The sequence below is a fragment of the Sceloporus occidentalis genome, unplaced genomic scaffold (assembly GCF_023333645.1).
Source record: "Sceloporus occidentalis isolate IW3139 unplaced genomic scaffold, rSceOcc1.0.p SCAF_249, whole genome shotgun sequence".
Classification (NCBI taxonomy): Eukaryota; Metazoa; Chordata; class Lepidosauria; order Squamata; family Phrynosomatidae; genus Sceloporus; species Sceloporus occidentalis.
Window position 1 is genome coordinate 603,423 of NW_028317229.1, and position 20,134 is coordinate 623,556.

Below are 20,134 nucleotides of genomic sequence, written 5' to 3' on the forward strand. Positions count from 1 at the left end.
ATTTTGCTTTGATATTTGATTATAAATATGAAGTTTACGTAAAGTTCAAATTTGAAATCTGTGTTTACCGTAATCTCATGATTTAATTGACCCTTTGCGTGCCAGAGGGAGGAGTAACTCATACAGCAGACATGTCTGAAATGCTACATATTCTATAAAAACCGATATTTTTCTTAATAGAACTATATAATGATGTTTACAGTAAGCGGTATACGCATTAAAAGCTCTCATCTTAACTTCTTGTTCTCAGGAGTTCCCAGGCGTAAAATAGGCTTTTACATCTAAACTCTGTGTCAAGAAAAAGCCCAAAATATGGGCAGTTTAAACAAATTAATGTTGATGCTCGCTCTGCGTAGGTGACTTTAAAGGTGCTGTTCCACCTAGATGTCTTTCCCAACTACTTAAATTATGTCATATTCCTGTATACATGTTAAATAAACCTATTCCTGTTTTAAATTAACTTATTGTTTTTTGTACTTTCTTACTGAAATCTTTCAGCAGATCCTCTTCGTTTCTGACATCACAGAAAGGGCATTTACTTGAAGGTCTATTAATTTAAAGAGCACTAGGAGCGGTTGTAGGAGGTCAGATGCTGTGATGTAATACATACAGGAGGGGCTTCAGAAGAATGACAAGGCTCTATTGCTAAGCAGCTCTAGTATCTCAAAAAAACCTTTTACTGCAGTTTTTTTTAGAGACAGAGAGGATTGAGAAGAAAAATGGTGCGTACGTTTACTTCTCTTTACATGATGCAGTCCGAAATCTGGTGATATTTTATGAAGTGGAACCGCAACTATAATACAATTTCTCCAACATGAGATTCTCTAGATGTCCTATTTATTAACGCTGTCCCGACGCTAGCCTAAAAGACGCTGATTAAGAGAATATCCATATGTTGCATTTTTCATGGATACATATACAATGTGTCTCTCTCGCGTAGGTGCTAATTTAAATAAAACTATATTTTGTTGCTGATATCGGTTTGCTTGACTCTTTTATTCTTGTATATACTTTTCCATAAACAAAAAAAAAAATGCCGTTTTGAAGTCGCCTCAAGTGTATGGATCGGAAATAATTTCTTATATGGTATAATTTTATAATTCTGTGCAGGAGGGGTTGTGATTAACAAATATATATATAAAAATGCAACTTTTATGGACTTCCAATTCTCAATTAGAATATTAAAGCAGTGAAACTAAGATTATCAAAGCACCCAGACTGACTGCGACTGCAGAAAATTGATGAAGGGGCCGGGTGGGATATTCTATAAATAGACTCAGTTGAGCCGGGGATACCCAAAGTATCATCTCCAAGAGGTGGAGAGAACCCAAACATACAAGGATCCTAACATTTAAAGGGACAGCATCATCATCCTTATACCAGACAGTAAGTTAAGAACCGGACGTGTTCCTCTCATCTGGGAGACTTCACCGCAATGATACGATGGCGATTCTAGAATGTTACCCAGCAAATATAACTTTATTTATTTCTTTTAGATACATTTTATATAAACATCTAAATACAAACATTCAGTTCTGCTTTAATTTAAACCTTTTCTATGTGAATATAATCTATGATTGCAGATTTGTATAAAATAACCAGGGGGGGTATCTAGCAAGGACTTAAAAAAAAAACCCTATAGATGCAGGGGGGGAGGTTATAAGAATGATATTCCCCTCTGGCAACCAAAAGGGTTAAGGTCAGAATGATATAATTTAGCAAAGTGAACTTAAATCCTTCTTTTTGCAGCCGGTTTTGCAGCACGCCGTGGTCAGCAGCTCGTTCAGGTCACGTCTTTCTTGGATTGGATTTTTCTCCGAATCCCAAAACTCCTCCAAAGACTCGCTCTGATGGGCCGCCTCGGTGTTTTGGGAGTTGATTCTCTGCAGGTGAAACTCCAAAGGTTCAGCAACCTCCACGTCTCCGTCGCGCAGGTCGAAGATCTGCCCTCTGCCTGCGGGGGAAAGACGGGGTTACTGTATCTGAATTCTCTCGCGTGGGATGAACGTGTCTCGGCTTCCTGGATTATATTTCTTTCTATCGACTGACCGTTTGTTATTATTTACTGATTTATATATCGCCATCATATTCCGCAGCGCGGTACAATAACAAGTAGAGCATCTCACAATAATTTGGATTTTCAGACACAAAAGGAGAGGAGTTTAGAATCTAGAGGGATTTTAGGAATCCGTAACCTTTTTAATCTCTGAGCCTTTAATAGCCAGTCACATAGACTCTATTGTATCGACTCACTATTCTGAATCGAGTCACCTGTATTCAAGCAGGGATTCCAGATGTGATATAGGGAGAAAAGCACCAGTTGGGATGCTCAGATATCATTAAGTCAGCGGGGAATAAAAAAGAGTCGATCCAGACTATGTGTGTCTGAGAATCTGCCCCTTCACCCTAAGACCCTGAGATAAGGGTTAAACTCTGAGAATCTGCCCATTTACCCCGAAACTGGATAAAACACTGAGATTAGGGCAACCCTGACAGTTCTCAGGTGTTGTTACTCAGTCTGGATCATTTGCAGATAACTGATTACTCCCAGGTAACCTCCTGGTTGGGTCAATAGTCACGGGGGTCCAAGCAGAATTATCAGTGATATTGGGGGTGATTTTCCAGAACACCACTCTGATCTGATGCTTTATGGCAATGCTAATGAAGTCCGTTCCTCCATAGACTTTCATTAGTCAGGATGTCAGGCTGGATGATTAAGACTGAGCCATTCTATTGTTCCCCACAGGCAGTATGATAAGGAGTCCGGGGTGTTTAGTAGATCGGGGATCAGATAACAGAGCGAGAATCATACAAACGGCTGATATGCAGCTGCCTGAAAACATTATATTATGGGGCAAAAAACTACAAGTGGGGTAAAAAAGGAAACATCTGAATATTTTTAATCTGATTTGGGGAATAAAAAATGGTGGGAGATCCGGATTAAATACATTAAAATGAACCGTAAATTACATGAGTTTTAGTACAATTGTGGTGAAGCTCTTACCAGGAATGACTTGGTGTTCTGTGGACAACAACCTTCTCCATCTGGATCCTCCGCAGGTGTAGATGACGGCTCGGATGAACTCTCTGCCGCAGAGCTTGACAAATTGGCTGTCGCAGCTCGCTTGAGTAACGGCCCCGAGGAGGACGAGGAGGACGCAGCAGATGGGTAGAGACCTCATCGTTTTAGAAAAGGGCAAGAATGAGACTCAAAAAGTTACTGCGGATCACAGAGGAGCTGAAAGAGATGCGGAGAGTCTGCAAGAAGCGGCCAATTTATAGGAGTCTCGGCAGCCTCCCATTGGCCGGCTGGTTTTACTGTAATTGTCAATAATGTAGCAATTCTTTGTGACACGAGAGGTGATTGTATTCTTCCCTCGGTTGTTAAAGTGCTACTTAACGGGCTTTACCATCTCCATCAAGTACATCATCTAAACTATGAGCAAACACTGGAATGGGACATCGTCCTTTTACTGTCCATCTGGCCGATTTACGCGTTTTTATACGGAAAACCTTTAAATTCAATAATCTGAAAAAAAATTGGACGTTGCTAACCATGTGGGCCCTTTAGGAGACGGGATTTTTGGACGTCTCACTTGTGTTTGGATCATGGTGATGGAGTTAGTACATTGTCGGGGGGGCAGGATGACATTTTAATGGGGACGGTAATATATATAAAGGATCTGGAACATTATATAGTTTAACGTGACTTATTAACCCGCTGCCAGGAAGTTAGCAGTGACATCGACTTTATGGATAAATCAACACATTTGGGATTCAAGCTTATGTTGCTTTTAACTCGGTGTTTATTATGGAACAGAAATTGTACAGCGCTATGGAATATGACGGCGCCATATAAACCAACAACTAATAATACCGTATTACTGTGTGAGTAGGACGTAGGGTTCCTGCACCTATGACTGATTAATGTTTGAGTCTCTACAGCAGGAGAAACAGGCGACTAGACGGGGGCCGGATGGGGCCGATCCACCGGCGTAGGTAAGCAGAAGACCCCTAACACGTTAGCTGCACCCATAGGCTGATCAAGTAACCGGTCACTAATCTATACGCATTAATCCTTTTTTTTTTGGTGAAAAGAAAGAAAAATCCCCAAGACCAAAGCGCAGCTCTGCATGAGTTCCAGGCGTCATTCTCCGGACAGAAACCTCTTCTTTGAGGGGGGGGGAATATTTCTGTCCCTCTTTCCTGCCCCTTCCAATGATCTCTGAGCGCTGAGCGATTAACGGTTTATCACTGTATAAAATACAATACATTTGAGCAAATAGAATATTTTCTTTTATTTTTACATAAACGTTCTCGGTAACGTCCCAACCACAACCCCAAAAGCAAGAGCCGCAGCCCCAGGCGCACCCCGTCCTCCAATTTCGGAATTTAGCGGGTAGCATTAAACATGAAAGGGGTCTTAAAGAGAAACGGCTTCAGTTCTGGGATGACAATGCAAGAAGACGGGCAGATTACAGAATAACGAAATTTCAATATGAAACGGCTAATAACGGGTTACCGTAACAACTAAGATATCAAATCTACAGAACGATAATATGTGTTGACTTTTCTCGATTGAGCGCGTTTATACTAGTAACATGTCCTTAAAATAATTTAGATTGTGAGCTCTTTGGGGAAAAGTCTTCTAATGCCTGGATACCTATTTTACTTCCTATATCTTTGTGCAGTTATAACCAGCAATTAACAATGTTTCATAATAATAATAACAATAACTACAATGAGAATAATAACAACATTAATAATAACAACAATAAAAATAACAATAAAAATAATAACAATAATAATCATAATAAAATAACCAGAATGATAATAATAACAATAACAATAAAAAATAATAACAATAATAACAATAAAAATAATAACCAGAAAAATAATAACAATGATAGAAACAATAATTTTTATCTAAGAAGAACCGATACATTCGATAAAGAGAGCTCGGCTCGCAAGCTTACGATCTAGAGGATAATAATATGTTTAATATGTATAATAATAATAATAATAAGTAATATTGGTGTAAACCAGGTGTTGAACGCGCCCACAGAGAATGCATTTATTATCTCCTGGGATCTTATGGAAAATCTTCACGGTTCTGTAACTTCCATTACCTGCTGTAAAAAGAGTCGCCGGATTATCTATACGATCAGATAACAGACCTTATCAGAGAGAAAATCATTTCGACAAAACGCAAACATTTTCGCCTTTTTTTCCAGCTGCCTCTCATGGGGGGGGATGTTTATTGTTTGGCGTAAAATAACAGCGGGGACCAAAGCTTTGGATTTACCAATTATTAAATCATTTTATATGTGTTTATTTTAAAGTTAATAGTTTCAATTACTACACCTCAGGTCTGATATTTGGGGAGAATTATAAGAAGCTTTAAAGCGGGGGTCCCACTATTCTTTTTATTCCCAGGATCAGGTTAAAAAATGAATTTTTTCATAAATATCGCTGCTTTCTTTTTTAAACCAGTTGTAGTTTTTGCCCCATAATATAAAGTTTTCAGGCAGCTGCATATCAGCCATTACTATGATTCTCGCTCTGTTATCTGACCCCCCGATCTACTAAACCCCCCGACTCCTTATCCTACTGCCTGTGGGGAACAATAGAATGACTCAGTCTAATGAAAGTCTATGGAGGAACGGACTTCATTAGCATCGCCATAAAGCATCAGCTCAGTGTGGTGTTTGAGCCGGGAAAGTCACCCAAAATATCACATGACTGACAGCAATGGACCTGCCCCGGGTTTGCCCCATATTAAGAATTTTAACAAAAGATCACTCCATTTGTTAGATCAAATGCTTTTTTCTATGCATTATCTCATTAGACTAGATCTAACAAAAATGATTTTTAATGGAATCTCTTCATAGGCGTACAGAGACCCTTTATCACTCCCATCACTCCTGTGTTCCAATGGCCCTTTATCACTCCCATCACTCCTGTGTTCCAATGGCCCTTTATCACTCCCATCACTCCTGTGTTCCAATGGCCCTTTATCACTCCTGTGTTCCAATGGCCCTTTATCACTCCCATCACTCCTGTGTTCCAATGGTCCCTTTATCACTCCCATCACTCCTGTGTTCCAATGGCCCTTTATCACTCCCATCACTCCTGTGTTCCAATGGTCCCGTTATCATTCCCATCACTCCTGGGTTCCAATGGCACGTTGTGTTCGCTGATTCAAGTTTAAGTTTAAAAGGCTAATTGATGGTTAGAAACCCTTTTGCAAATTATGTTACAGCCGGAAATGTCCTTGCTCAGTGACCCCAAACTTTTGAGCAGTAGCGTGTTTGTAAATTTCTTGCAAAAACAAGTTATTTGTATTATCATATTTTTATTCAGAACACAAAGTACAAAGTAGCCGAACCGTAAAACCAACTATTTTAAATATATTTATTTTACTATCATGTAGAAAATCCATCTGCGGGATCCGGGAGTCGCAGCAGCGAGATTTTGTTATTAGTGGGAAATAGAGCTATGACATCATCAGCAGCGTTCCTGCTCGTAAATCACAGCTGGCTGGCTAATGTCGCTTCAATTATGTCGTATAAAGCTTTTCCCTGTGAAAACAAAAATAAAATCGACATCGTTACGTTCGAAGAATCGATGTTAAGCTTAAGTGCGGAATATCTTGTTCCAATTTACACAGACGGTTTATTTTATTGTAAACCCGCAGACCTCCAATAAAGCAACTCTCAGCCGCTGAGAGCCGGGGGGGGGGGGGGGGGGGGCGGACCGCGCAGAGGCACATGAGTGATGCATAGGGGCACCATCCAGGACATATCATTTTTACATATTGCTGACCAGCCTAGATAAAACGCAGCCCTGCAGCATGTATGATGTATAGACTTATAGGAGGGAACCAATTAATCAGATATACATCCCCCATACTGCAGGGCTGCATTTTATCTGGGCTGGACAGCAATATTAAAAAATTATATGTGTCCTGGAAAACATGGCCGATGTGGTCACCCTTTTATGAGCACAGATGTAATGTAAGGAAGGGTAGTAGTTAAGTGGAACAGCCTCCCAGCAGAAGTGGTAGAGGGTAATACAGTGAGGGCATTAAACATGCATGGGATAGACATACGGCTCCTGAATCTAAGACGAGACCAACGACTGATTAAGGTTTGAGTCTTTACAGCAGGAGAAACGGGCGACTAGACGGGGGCCGGATGGGGCCGATCTGCTGGCAGGTTCTAGGTTTCTATTCATTAATTCCTGACTTTGCTACAGGTGGCACTAGAAGAGTTGATAGAAAGTAAGAACTGTTTCAAAAGGGTCTGTATAACCCGCGGGGTATAATACGGAGGGAATCGGCTCTGATTTCTTTGCATCTGTTACCGCCGGTGATTCGTTCACAAAAAAAGCAGATTTTTCTGTTGATTTGCCGATAATCGGACTGCAGAGGCTTCGTTCTGACTGCACAGCAGCTTACAGCCCTCTCACCAAGTGGGGGCGCCATACCCTACAGCTTCACGCAGATGCCACGCGGAGGTGGAAACAAACCCTCTTTGTCATGGGGTATAAATGGCTTCCCTGTTACACCGTGGGGGTCCTCACCTCCGAGCCCCCCGTGCTGGCTGCGTTTCTCAGCTCGTACACGTTCACCTGGCCATCGCTGTCCCCGACAAGGACGCAATTCGTGTTCTTCGCGAATAAAATTGTCGTAAGTCTCACTCCTGGGTTTGCAGAACTCACGACGATGGGATCTAACCTGGGGAGAAAAAACCCGAAACGATGAATAGAACCCGACGACGTCTCGTTTCCAGACGTTATCCTTTGAGTGGTTTGGGGGAAGTTTCGGTTAATTTATTTAACGTTATCCCAGGATCCCCACCTGACCCCCGACGTACCCAGAAACCAAAATTTCATAAAATCTGATGGAATTCATCAGATTTCATTAGTTAATCATATATATATATATATTTTTTTTATGTTTCCGGTAATTAAGCATAGCCTCTGCGGTAAAACCAGCACCATGACCTCATATCACGGCTTCAGCCCCCGCTGAGGTTTTACAGAGAGGTTACTGAGGCCGCAGGATACTTACTGTGATTCCATGTAAATTATTATGATTTTAAACAGGATATTTTGTTTCTGATACTTGAAAATAATAAAAATAAAATAATAAACATAAAAAACTTCATGATTACGAAAATCTAAACCGGACTGTCTCCGTGGGGGCCACAGGAACGATAACATTGTGATAGGGGGGGGATAACAAATGTATAGGTATATCCTGAGTGGGACGCAAACCCCCCGTGAACTTACTAATTACTCGCAGTCCCTTCTAGAATCCCACCGGGTTTATAACTTATAGATCATGATCCAGACCACGGATCGGGGAAATATAATTAATAACAATAATCGTTCTCATCCTTAGGGGGTTAGGGTGAGTGCGTGTTCTCCGCGCCGGTTCCGCATTATTAAACGCTCGTTCCATCAGTCCCACCAAAAGTTACCGTTGTAATTATTTTGATTATTTTGCGCATTGCGGGGACTCACGTGCTGACACCCAGATCCCAAATCTCTACGCCGTTCTCAGTCACGGCTCCGAAGACCAGCGGCGAGGAGGGAGACCACATGATGTCGTACACGGCGCTGGTCGAGGTGGAGAAGCTTAGGACGGGTTTCAGAACATCCTGACGCCATAAGTGAACGGTCCAGTCTGCAGAGCAACTCAGAAACACGTCCGGGCAGAACGGAGACCAAGTGATCTTATACACGGGCCCCTAAAACGCAGAAACAGGGAGATATGGACTGGTACCATGTATAACATATAAGACGTATAGGACTTTCATTCTGGAGGACAAGTTGAGGGGAAGGGGCCCAACCAATAATGAAGGGAAATAAATTTCCCTCCTTGAGTTTAACCCCCCAGCGCTGTATACAGTAATATAACCCCCAGCGCTGTATACAGTAATATAACCCCAGCACTGTATACAGTAATATAACCCCCCAGCACTGTATACAGTAATATAACCCCCAGCGCTGTATTCAGTAATATAACCCCCCAGCGCTGTATACAGTAATATAACCCCCCAGCACTGTATACAGTAATACAACCCCCCACGCTGTATACAGTAATATAACCCCCAGCGCTGTATACAGTAATACAACCCCCCACGCTGTATACAGTAATATACCCCCAGCGCTGTATACAGTAATATAACCCCCAGCGCTGTATACAGTAATATAACCCCCCAGCGCTGTATACAGTAATATAACCTCCAGCACTGTATACAGTAATATAACCCCCAGCGCTGTATACAGTAATATAACCCCCAGCGCTGTATACAGTAATGTCAGTCAACGTTGACAAAAAGCTGGGTTTATCTCATTTTGTTACAGTAAACTCCCTCTATCGGTAGACCTGGAGGCTGCAATTGTTGTCAGTTAGGTGGTAGGGTGATCGATAAAGGGAACAGCCTCCCAGCAGAAGTGGTAGAGGGTAATACAGGGAGGGGATTAAACATGCATGGGATAGACATACGGCTCCTGAATCTTAGACGAGACCAACGACTTATTAAGGTTCTCTACCCGGCTGAGCTACAGGTCAGTGGTTTATGAAGAGTTAATACGTTTACCTTGTGCGCTCGATACGTATCTAAAAACTGCTCGTTGTAAGAACAGGAGCATTTGTGAATGTGTCCTTCTTCAGTGCCCGACAGATAGATATTTGAGTCCTGCGTGAAAAGAATGAATCGAATTAATAATAAGAAACCTGCGCAGCCTTATATTACATGTGGGAGACTTTAAGGTATTTTTACAATCGATTCCAGAGCCTTTTTTAAATTAAAATTATTTAAAATATGAAAAATATGAATTCTAATGCAGAGGAGATCCCGGTGCATTCTTATGTAATGGGGGAAATTGCCAAGGAAAGTACAATGAACATTTTTTATATATATATATATATATATTTTTTATTACGCTTCATGAGAGTGATAGAGAATGAGGGAGAGAGAGTGAGTGTGAGAGAGAGTGAGGAAGAAAGAATGAGGGAGAGAGAGTGAGTGAGAGTGTGAGAGCAACAAAAAGGTTTTCTTAAAGATCCAAATTTTGGGGAGTCGCCTTATAATCCAGTAAATACGGCCCTTTAAATACCGTATTCCCAGACACCAAGAACCCCAGCTTCCCGGATCACCTTGGGGTGGAAGTCGAAGCACATCCCCGGGGCCTGCCGTGAAATGAACGCTTCGCTCTTGTTTTCTTTACCTACAGCAGACTTTTTGGTCCTTTCACTTCCCGTGCGTTTTAATTTCATCAGATCTGCAAGAGGAAAAAACCCGCCGCCCCGTTAACACCCGGGTGTATATAACACTGCTCCATGCATTCACCGGGAGCACCGCACATTCAATGACGGCATGCAAATAAATGGCAAATAACAACCATTCCTGTCCGTGGCATGGCTATACCAGCTGCACTACAACTCCTATCATCCTGAATCATACAACAAAAGAAGAGCTTCCCATTCTTGATCTAATGATGTCAGGGCAACTGCTATAGGCAAGTATAGAGGGGCCCATCTGTATCTCATATACCTTATACAGCCTCAATATATATCAATAATATTAAATGTGGCCCCTTTAAAAGGAACTGGGTCTCAGTGACCCTTTTCCGGGTATTAGGGCCTGGTGACCCCACTGCTGACATGGGGTGAGGCAGCGGACGGGGGGTGCACGATCCACAATGTATGAAATTATTAATGGAAAGGATGGATCCAGAGACTCACCGCTGCAGTCCAGCCCCTTCCTGATGCGCCATTTAGTTATCCGGCCGTCGGCGCTTATCGACACCAGAATCTCTCCTTTATCCTCTCCGAGGCCGTTACCGTGACGTTCGACCCACTTCAGCTGCCACACAGGACACGTGTGTTTGTTTGGGTTATCACTAAGAACAATTATATGATGGCAGATGGATCACATGCAACTATAAGGAGTGGAACAATCTAACAGGATAGAGAGAAATGGGATTCTAATACATATATACTGCTTATTATAATCTTATATAGGTTTATTCAGTGTATGGAAAAAGATTTGGAGAAGTGATAGATGGGCTTTAAAGCAGCACGATCGTAACTATATTCTGACCCTTTTTTAGTCCAGGAGATCAGAGGGTTTAAATCTCTTTATATCAATTCCCCAACATGCTTCCCACTTATAATAATAATAATAATAATAATAATAATTAATAATGCGAAGCTGAAACCGTTCGGAATCAACAAGTCGGCTCTCACCAAAGTGATTAAATTCTGTGAAATCCCCAAAATATTTGCGCTCACCTGCTGTCCAGCACCGGCGTGTCGCTGCTGTTCTGCACGTTGAAGATCGCCACCGTGCCGTCATACATCCCCACGGCTAGGAGATTTGGTGAAGAAGCCGAGAAATCCAGAGCGGTCACTCCGCTTTCACAATGGAAGATGCGTTCCGGCCACTGGGGGCAGAACCAAGAGGGTTTGCGGATTCGGTGAAAAGGTATCAATGCAAGGAACTCAAAACAAGCATTTTTTTTTTAATTTTTTTTTTGAGACAGTGGGGGTTATTTATACAGTGCAACCCTAAGTGGATTTATCGCCATAGCAACCATTAAACTGGTCCAACATTCCATAGTGAGAAGACCACTTTTTATTGTAACAGAATTGCTCTTAATACATAACTCACTATATATATTATTATAAACTATCCATAGCGGTGGACACAATTTAATGGTTAATCTCCAACTGGGGTTGATAGGAGTAGTTGCACTGAACGCTCTGCATCTCAAAACATGAAGACTTAATTTAAAGATTAGCTGTAATTGTGTAATTAAGAATACTTACAGTTCTGGAGAGAGGATATTAAAAGGTGGCTTATCTAAAAAAGAATGAACCCCATGGGGGCAGCCTTCAGCCCCTACCTGCCACTCCGGGTGTTCTAAACTCCCATGGCAAATGGGGGGGGGGGGGACACATTATTGGAACACCCCAGTATAAATGTATATTGTATTAACTGTAAAATGAACACTGGATTAAGGAAGAAATAAACAGTTTGCGTGATATTTTGGGAATTACCATGGTGTTCTTCAGAGACCAGCAACAAGCCAACCCGCCTTTCTGCTCTTTAAATCCAAACTGCCCATAACCGACGGCCAAGAGGTCCTGGGGAATAAATACAAGGATAATGTGAAAAACTGGACCCCGGAAATGAGATCCCCCCCCAAAGGGCCGAGATCTAAAAATTCCTTTAAAATGTGTTTAAAGGGACACTCCAGACGTTACATCCACTTTAACGCATATGACAGCTGAGTGGCCCCTTTAAATGTTTGTATTGTCTGTTTTGCAAAATGCAGAATCCCCCCCCCCGCGTGTGCATTTGCCACCCTCCATCAGCTGAATGCTGTGCAGAAGAAGTGTCCAGGGGGGTGTCAGGGGCATTAAACTGTCCCGTTTCTGCCACTTATAATCAGGACGTGCGGAAGTGCCAAACCTACAGGGTTTTTCTTGTTCCAGGCGCAGCTGCTGATGTTGCGGCTTTTAGTGACATCGCATACAAACGACCAAAGCCGATCTAAGCTGGGAGACGCAACGACCGGGGCGACCGAATCATTCGTTTCAACAGCAGCCTCGGGATCTGAAACGCAAGAATATATGTTATATATAAATATAAGATAATAATAATAATAATAATAAGTTGGGAAACTCGCCCATTCTTTGTGACAATTTCACTAGCGGCGATGACGATGCTGCTTCTGTGCTCCCATTGGCAGGCGAATGCCAAGAACAGCCAATGATATGGGGATGATCGTGATGTCAGTTCGCAGCGGCTGAATGAATGTTACCATGCAATATATAGCCGCGGTAAGGTAAGTAATAAATGGGGTAACTGTGGACCTCGTCCGCTGTCTGGGGATCTGTAGCCAAAATCCCATGTAATACATTTTTTGGCAAACCTGCAAACACCGGTAGTTGCCGGTAGGCGGCCAGCTTTGGCTGAAAAATATTTTCCACCACGATCCGCTCCATGAAAAACAGGTCTTGTTGAAACTTCTGTGATTTTAGGATTTCGTCTCCGTCTGGCACGTTCTCCTCCGGGATCCTCCGGACGGACAGTCTGTCGATCTCAGTCACGGTACTCGAAGACACGTCTGTAACACAGAACACGAGTTTCAGAATGCGGTCCCGAGTCTGAACATCCAGCGTTACAAAGTATCAAAGTATTTGTGGTTTGTAACATTTATAAAGTGTCCACGATATCCACCTTAAGTTTATTAGGTTACCGCATGCAACCCTTCACCTTTCCTAACAGGTGAGGATGAAAACTGCACCCCCCACCATAACCCCAGCGCTGTATACAGTAATATAACCCCCCCAGCATTGTATACAGTAATAACCCTCCAGCACTGTATACAGTAATATAACCCCCAGCACTGTATACTGTAATAACCCCCCCAGCGCTGTATACAGTAATAACCCCCCCAGCGCTGTATACAGTAATAACCCCCCCCAGCGCTGTATATAGTAATATAACCCCCAGCGCTGTATACGGTAATAACCTTCCAGCGCTGTATATAGTAATATAACCCCCAGCGCTGTATATAGTAATATAACCCCCAGCGCTGTATACGTAATAACCTTCCAGCGCTGTATATAGTAATATAACCCCCAGCGCTGTATACGTAATAACCTTCCAGCACTGTTATATATACATATTAAACTGAATGGCATCCTTGTGCCCATAACACCTAAAAATGATACCGATCATAAGCTTTTAAAAATGTTTAAAGAGAAAAGTCACCTAGACAGCTTTTAAGGTAATTAGAAATATTTATTTAAACTACCTTTAACTTGCATTTCTCAAACAGCATAATTGTTCTGGACATTATTAATTTAAAAGTTGACCTAATGGAAGCTGAGGTTGGTGGCAGCCTGTGGCAGAGACAGCATAACCTAATCAATTCCCTGTCCTGAAGTTCTCTTCCTTCTCCTTCCCATCTTTACAAAGGCTGCCTGAATCAACAACAATCAGCAACTTAACAATAGGAGAGATATAACTTAATGGGGAGGAATAATCATAAAGGATACTCCCATGGTATACACATAAGGTGGCAACGTACCTCCCCTGTCAATGGAGCTTACGGACCCAGTTCCTCGGCTTGTGTCGGTTTGGCTGCTGGCGACGCTTTGTGATGTGATGGCTGCATCCAATAATACTTTCACTGGCGGGATTTCGGGGGAATTAAATGAATCGTACAAGTCCCACGCAGAAGCCATGACCCCTACACAACATACACAGAGAGAGAGGGAGAGGGAGGACACTATAAAGCAAATGATTGGTTTGATATATGGGGACAGAGAGAGAGAGAGAGAGGGAGAGCGCAACAGATGACACAACAGGAAATATTTAATTATTATTTTATATAGCGCCATCATATTCCGCAGCGCTGTACCACCATTACTTTAAGCATCTTGTCTTTCTCCTGCTATTGATGGGCTGGAATAACCATCACTCTCGGCCGACCATTAGATAACGCCTGAGTGACGGTGATCCAACGGGAACGAGGTGTTTACGGGAATATTCCGGCGGAGATTACCTGCGTCTGCCGAGCCAATTCTCTCGCACTGAACCTCTTTACTCTTGGGGGCGCCATTAAAAGTCTGCATTGATCTCTCGACGTATCGGTCGTTCCCGGCCCTGCTTTTGCAAAGCTCCACGTAGGCGTTATTCCGCGCGCTGAAAGAAACAATAAAGTATTTCACTGGATCATAAAGAAAGTCAGAGAGATCCCACGAGGTTGTCTGGAATTCTGGGAGACATACCGGACTCTTTCGGCTTCTTCGGATTCCGCGGAGAGCAGCAAGGGCGGCATGTCCAGGAGCCACACGGTGTCCGTCTCCGCCAGGCAAATGTCGATGATTTTACTTAAATCCTCTTCGCCCGGCTTCTCCGGCACCTCTTCTCGCTTTACTGGGACATCTGAAGGACAAAAATGTAATCCGCCGACGTTACCTCTAGGACTCCACATATAATATTTACTAGACTCGTGCATTGGGATTTATAGAGATTTAAACGAAATCCGCCAATTTTGTCAATTCATACGAATTCCCGAAAATGAGGAGGGACCCCAAAAAGGACAAACGAAAACGAAGCAGAGAGCTCAGGATTGATCCTTATCCAGAAAGACGTGTAAATGATCCGAATTCAGACGGAACGAGGCGTTTCAGCCGACTCTCCCATCCAACATTTTACTAAATACCAACAGGGACTTTGATGACATCACATTCTAGATACAGAGACATTAATGAAGTCATCCCCCTTTGCAGCTATAACGGCTTCTGCTCTTCTTTTATTCTTTCAGGGGTAACATTTGGTGTGGGACCAGCCCTGTGTCAGTACCTGCTGTTATACCAAGTCGTGATTTGGGTAACTGCCCCCAGAATACAAAGAGCAGCCAAAAAATCAAGACTAACAAACGATGAACACGTTTTACCCACCGGTAACGTCTCGCCGGTAACCGGGATCCTCCATTTCTTCCAGCAGGGATTCGTTTTCTCTGCTGGATTTTGTGAAGCTGCTTCCGCCAAACGTCGATCTTACAAAAAAAAAAAAAAATACAAAATAGAAAACGTTCAAACCAACGGAATTTCATCACATTCAAGATTCATGAATAAAGTAACATCGAAAAAATGGTAACAATTAACAGAATGAGTTTTTCTTTGACCTGCTTTGAGAAGAAGATGAGTCGTCACATGACTTGCGGGATATCAAAGGGGACGTCTGTATAAAGTAATACCCCCCAGCACTGTATACAGTAATACCCTGAGCACTGTATACAGTAATATAACCCCCCAGCGCTGTATACAGTAATATAACCCCCCAGTGCTGTATACAGTAATATAACCCCCCAGCGCTGTATACAGTAATATAACCCCCACGCTGTATACAGTAATATAACCCCCCAGCGCTGTATACAGTAATATAACCCCCAGCGCTGCATACAGTAATATAACCCCCCAGCGCTGCATACAGTAATATAACCCCCAGCGCTGTATACAGTAATATACCCCCCAGCGCTGTATACAGTAATATAACCCCCAGCGCTGTATACAGTAATATAACCCCCAGCACTGTATACAGTAATATAACCCCCCAGCTCTGTATACAGTAATATAACCCCCAGTGCTGTATACAGTAATATAACCCCCAGCGCTGTATACAGTAATATAACCCCCCAGCGCTGTATACAGTAATATAACCCCCAGTGCTGTATACAGTAATATAACCCCCAGCTCTGTATACAGTAATGTCAGGTTTTATCTCATTTTGTTCCAATAAACTCCCTTTATCTGCAGACCTGGAGCCGCCGCTGCTGTCAGTCATGTGATATTTTGGGTGACTTTCCCGGATCAAACACCGCACTGAGCTGATGCTTTATGGCAATGCTAATGAAGTCCGTTCCTCCATAGATTTTCATTATTCAGAGAGTCTGGCTGGGTGATTAAGACTGAGCCATTCTACTGTTCCCCACAGGCAGTATTATAAGGAGTTGCAGTGTTTAGTAGATTGGGGATCAGATAACAGAGCGAGAATCATACAAACGGCTGATATGCAGCTGCCTGAAAACTTTATATTATGGGGCAAAAACTACAAACTGGAGTAAAGAAATCAAACAGGGCGTTGTTTTTAATCTGATGCGGGAAATAAATAAAATCCACTAAATGTGAGATCTGTTTAGATATTTTATTTTAGGCATTAATGTAAAGTAGTGGCTGTTTTTTTTACCTTGAAAACGGACCCACGAAACTTGAACTAATTCCGGTTTGCTGGAAGGACACAGAGGAGAAGATATCGGAGGCGGCTACTCCGGACGACTCTGGGGGAGTGAAGAGTTTACTCTGTTTTTGGGGTACAGCTCCTGGTTCCGCTTGGAAAAGTGGATGTGGTGCGACGTTATTTCCTTCATCGTCATATATCTGCAAAAGAAATGATAAAAATACAGAAAAATCTGCCGGCGGATCGGCCCCATCTGGCCCCCGTCTAGTCTGTTTGTTTGTTTTTCCTGCTGTAGAGACTCAAACCTTAATCAGTCGTTGGTCTCGTCTTAAATTCAGGGGCCGTATGTGTATCCCGCGCATTTCGAATACCCTCACTGTATTAGCCTCTGCCACCTCTGCTGGGAGACTGTTCCACTTATCTACCACCCTCTCAGTAAAGTATATTATGTGTTAATGCATGAGAGTCAGAAGCATGTTTTTTTTGTTTTTTTTTTAAAGAGGCGCTAAAATGAAGTTTGGCTTATTTTGATGTATTTAGATGTTTGAGGCTGTCGCTTGTGATTTGGTCGCCGGCAGTTAAACCAACAATGACACTTTTTGCTGTAATCAATAAAATGGATCTTAACTAGAATAGGAGTCCGGTCCCAGTTCACTGACATCACCAGTGAGCATCTGCAGCCAATCAGTCGGCCAATATCTATATCTGGAAGCTCTCAAGGTTTTTGCCCCAATCTCAGTCTCAGGGGAAAGGGCAGATTCTCGGGGTCTCCAGACTCCATCCTATTCCTCCCTGCTGTGATCGCATATAAAACTGGTGCTTTTGCTCCCGGTATGTTATGGTTGATATCCCTGCTTGAATGCAGGTGACTCAGTTAAGTGTATCTTTAAATAATGACAAGTCAGGATTTCCGTGACGAACGGTATTAGAGCTGTTAAAGGGTTAATATTGAGGCTCACCGGCACGGCCTGCTTGATGCCCGGGAAGGCGCTCTTGTCCGTGGCTTTGCTGTCCGCGTTCAGACTTATACTCCTCCTGCTAGACATTCCCATGACGCTGCGGTTGGCGAGGCTGTAGTTTATCCGGCTTTGGGTTCCAAAGCCAGATATTTTGGAGATCTTATTCAGACGCATCGTGGATCGGGCCGCCCTGCGAAACAACCAACAGGACAGCACGTTTATGGAGGGAAACCTTCAGGGTACTGATTTTTGTATTAATAAATGCCATTATTAGGAAAAGCTTTGGGCAAGCCCCTCTTTCCTCCTCCTGACCCCCTCTCTCCTCTCCTGATGCCCCTCTTTTCTAGGAGGTCAGAATGTTTGCTGGGTATGAGGGTATCGCAGGGTTCTACAGCCCTAAAAGCCCCGATAATGTGTATAGAAACAGCAGGGCACAGCTTTATAAATTAAACGGTAAATAAATACCATTATTATTCCTCTACATGCCCCACCCAGTTACCCCAGCCACGCCTCTAACCACACCTCCTACATATAAAAAATATGTCTATAAGATGATGTACCAGGAATGATAATAATAATAAATATGTGGTGGTAGAACCCAAAGCATAATGGGAGTTCGCAACCCTAAAATGACAAAGTGTTCTGGCTGGGTATGATGTGGGTTACAGAGCAGTAAAAAAGTCTGCTCTTGATAAGCTTAATGGGAGTTGCATCCCTGGGAAAAAAAGGTCATCTGGCTGATCATGATGAGAGTTGCACAAGATACTCTGAAAGTTTCCTCAGCTCTTACTTACATGGCGAGCCCGGGGTTTTGAGCGTTTGGTTTTATTCTGGCCGGCGCCGGTCCGGACATGATGCGGATTGTAAGAGAAGTCCACCGGACACGCACACGGCAGACGGTACCAGCTGTCTCGGTTCTGAGCAAAGCGTTATCTGTAACCATAGAGACGTCCACTCCTGACGTACACGCTTAAGCACCGCCCCATCATAGCCACTCCGTGAGTTGAAACCGCGCCTCTTTTGAACCCTGCCTCTCGCGTTTCGCCATTGGCTGCCGCCACTCTGCTCGAAAATACCGTCCCTCCAGATTTTCCATTGGCTGCTGCCACATCTATGTCCAGCTCCGCCTTATAACACTTCCTGTTTGCAAACGCCTCGCCTACTCAAAGCCCGCCTTCTCTTTTCGATGATTGGTTATTCCGGCTGGCGCTCAGAGCGCAGGTTGCTGCGGCTTCCGCCTCCATCCGGGCACTTGCGCTGACCCGCGATGTGACCCGTCAGTACGGCAAACATGGCGGAGGTAAGGAGGAAACTCACAGGAAGCTTCACCGTAGCTCCCTCCCCCTGTCCTCATCCCGGCCTCCGCTCCTTGGGCTCTCTGGCCCATTGCAGCTTTCAGGCCCAGCCCTGCTCGCCCTGCTCACTTGTTGCTTCTCCCGCCCGCACGCCCAAACTTCCCCCAACGGGGAACGGCTGCGGAAGCTCCCTTAGGGGTACGCAGAGCCCAGTACTTCACATACCTGCCCCGGGGACCCTTGGAGCCCAATTCCCCGCCCTGCTCTAGGCCCTACTCACTTGGCGGGAACAGGAACCCAGCCACTCAGCGATTGGCCCCTCGCCTTCTATTGAAGCCCCCTCATACGTCAGTGTCAGGTAACCTCATCTGATTATAAGGCCACGACTCCCAGTGCTCTCAGCCAATCGCCGAGTCCAGTTGGACATTCCTACTCATTGAGTGGCCCTTTGCCTTTCAGTGAGGTCCCTCACTCACCTGGGCTCGGAGATTACCCATGACCTCCAGCTCTAGCACAGCAGCTCCCAACACTCTCAGGCTGCCACCATACTTGTACCAATATACTGTTGAGGTCGGGTTAGAAGTGAGGAGGGCAAACTCCCTATAGAGTCGGTATCCGGCTTGCTGAGGGTTCTGGGAGTTGTCAGCCAAGACCTCCTGGAAGTCCTAGTTACCCAGATCTGCCTGAATCCCCCCCATGTCTTCCTCATATCATATATTTTAACCTCTTGCTTACCAGGTTCATCAACAAACCAGATGTCTTTACAGATTGGTAAATGATGAATATTAACACTTCCTTTAATCTCTGTCAATAGCTGATGAGTTGAAGCATCCGTGTGGGGGGGGGGTCTCGCTTATTGGGTTTGAATTCTGTTTGTTCTACAAATCCAAAACTGTCTTATATTTTGTTTTTCTTCTGCTTTATTCTTTGGGGCTTAGAATGTTTCCCTAAAATATGAAGTATCCATCATTCTTGTGTTAGAATATTACCTAATAGTAGTTAGTGAAGGGGGGTTTTGGAGCTTCTCCAAAAGATCTAGTGTAGGTTGTGCCGACGGCGGAGAATCGGTTGAACCGTGTGGTCTACGTGTTGGAGACCTAATACT

The 20,134-nt window shown here is 43.6% G+C and overlaps 2 protein-coding genes across 2 annotated transcripts; both read right to left on the reverse strand.

Moving 5' to 3' along the window:
* Nucleotides 1–1,715: 1,715 nt before the first annotated feature.
* Nucleotides 1,716–3,182, reverse strand: LOC149276049 (relaxin-3-like). Its single transcript, XM_089503976.1, has 2 exons — nt 3,005–3,182; nt 1,716–1,954 (listed from the first exon to the last, which is right to left on the reverse strand). Exons 1-2 carry the CDS (start codon nt 3,180–3,182, stop codon nt 1,716–1,718), a joined length of 417 nt encoding a protein of 138 aa, XP_089360102.1.
* Nucleotides 3,183–7,563: 4,381 nt separating this feature from the next.
* On the reverse strand, nt 7,564–18,587 carry LOC149276050 (dynein axonemal intermediate chain 4-like). The gene is made up of 16 exons (XM_089503977.1): nt 18,529–18,587; nt 17,735–17,924; nt 16,785–16,975; nt 15,497–15,594; nt 14,822–14,978; nt 14,596–14,735; nt 14,119–14,280; nt 12,955–13,149; nt 12,496–12,635; nt 12,077–12,163; nt 11,309–11,460; nt 10,760–10,917; nt 10,172–10,296; nt 9,612–9,710; nt 8,530–8,756; nt 7,564–7,738 (listed from the first exon to the last, which is right to left on the reverse strand). Exons 1-16 carry the CDS (start codon nt 18,585–18,587, stop codon nt 7,564–7,566), a joined length of 2,355 nt encoding a protein of 784 aa, XP_089360103.1.
* Between the last annotated feature and the right edge of the window lie 1,547 nt (nt 18,588–20,134).

What these genes read in the sequence shown, in the direction of transcription:
- LOC149276049 (XM_089503976.1), bottom strand. Translation starts at nt 3,182, where the DNA reads ATGAGGTCTCTACCCATCTGCTGCGTCCTCCTCGTCCTCCTCGGGGCC. An exon ending in AGAACACCAAGTCATTCCTG is followed by an intron (nt 1,955 to 3,004) that starts GTAAGAGCTTCA and finishes TTTCCCCCGCAG; the next exon opens with GCAGAGGGCAGATCTTCGAC.
- LOC149276050 (XM_089503977.1), bottom strand. Translation starts at nt 18,587, where the DNA reads ATGTCCGGACCGGCGCCGGCCAGAATAAAACCAAACGCTCAAAACCCC. An exon ending in TTACCGGCGAGACGTTACCG is followed by an intron (nt 14,979 to 15,496) that starts GTGGGTAAAACG and finishes TTTGTCCTTCAG; the next exon opens with ATGTCCCAGTAAAGCGAGAA. An exon ending in GAAGAAGCCGAAAGAGTCCG is followed by an intron (nt 14,736 to 14,821) that starts GTATGTCTCCCA and finishes TGTTTCTTTCAG; the next exon opens with CGCGCGGAATAACGCCTACG.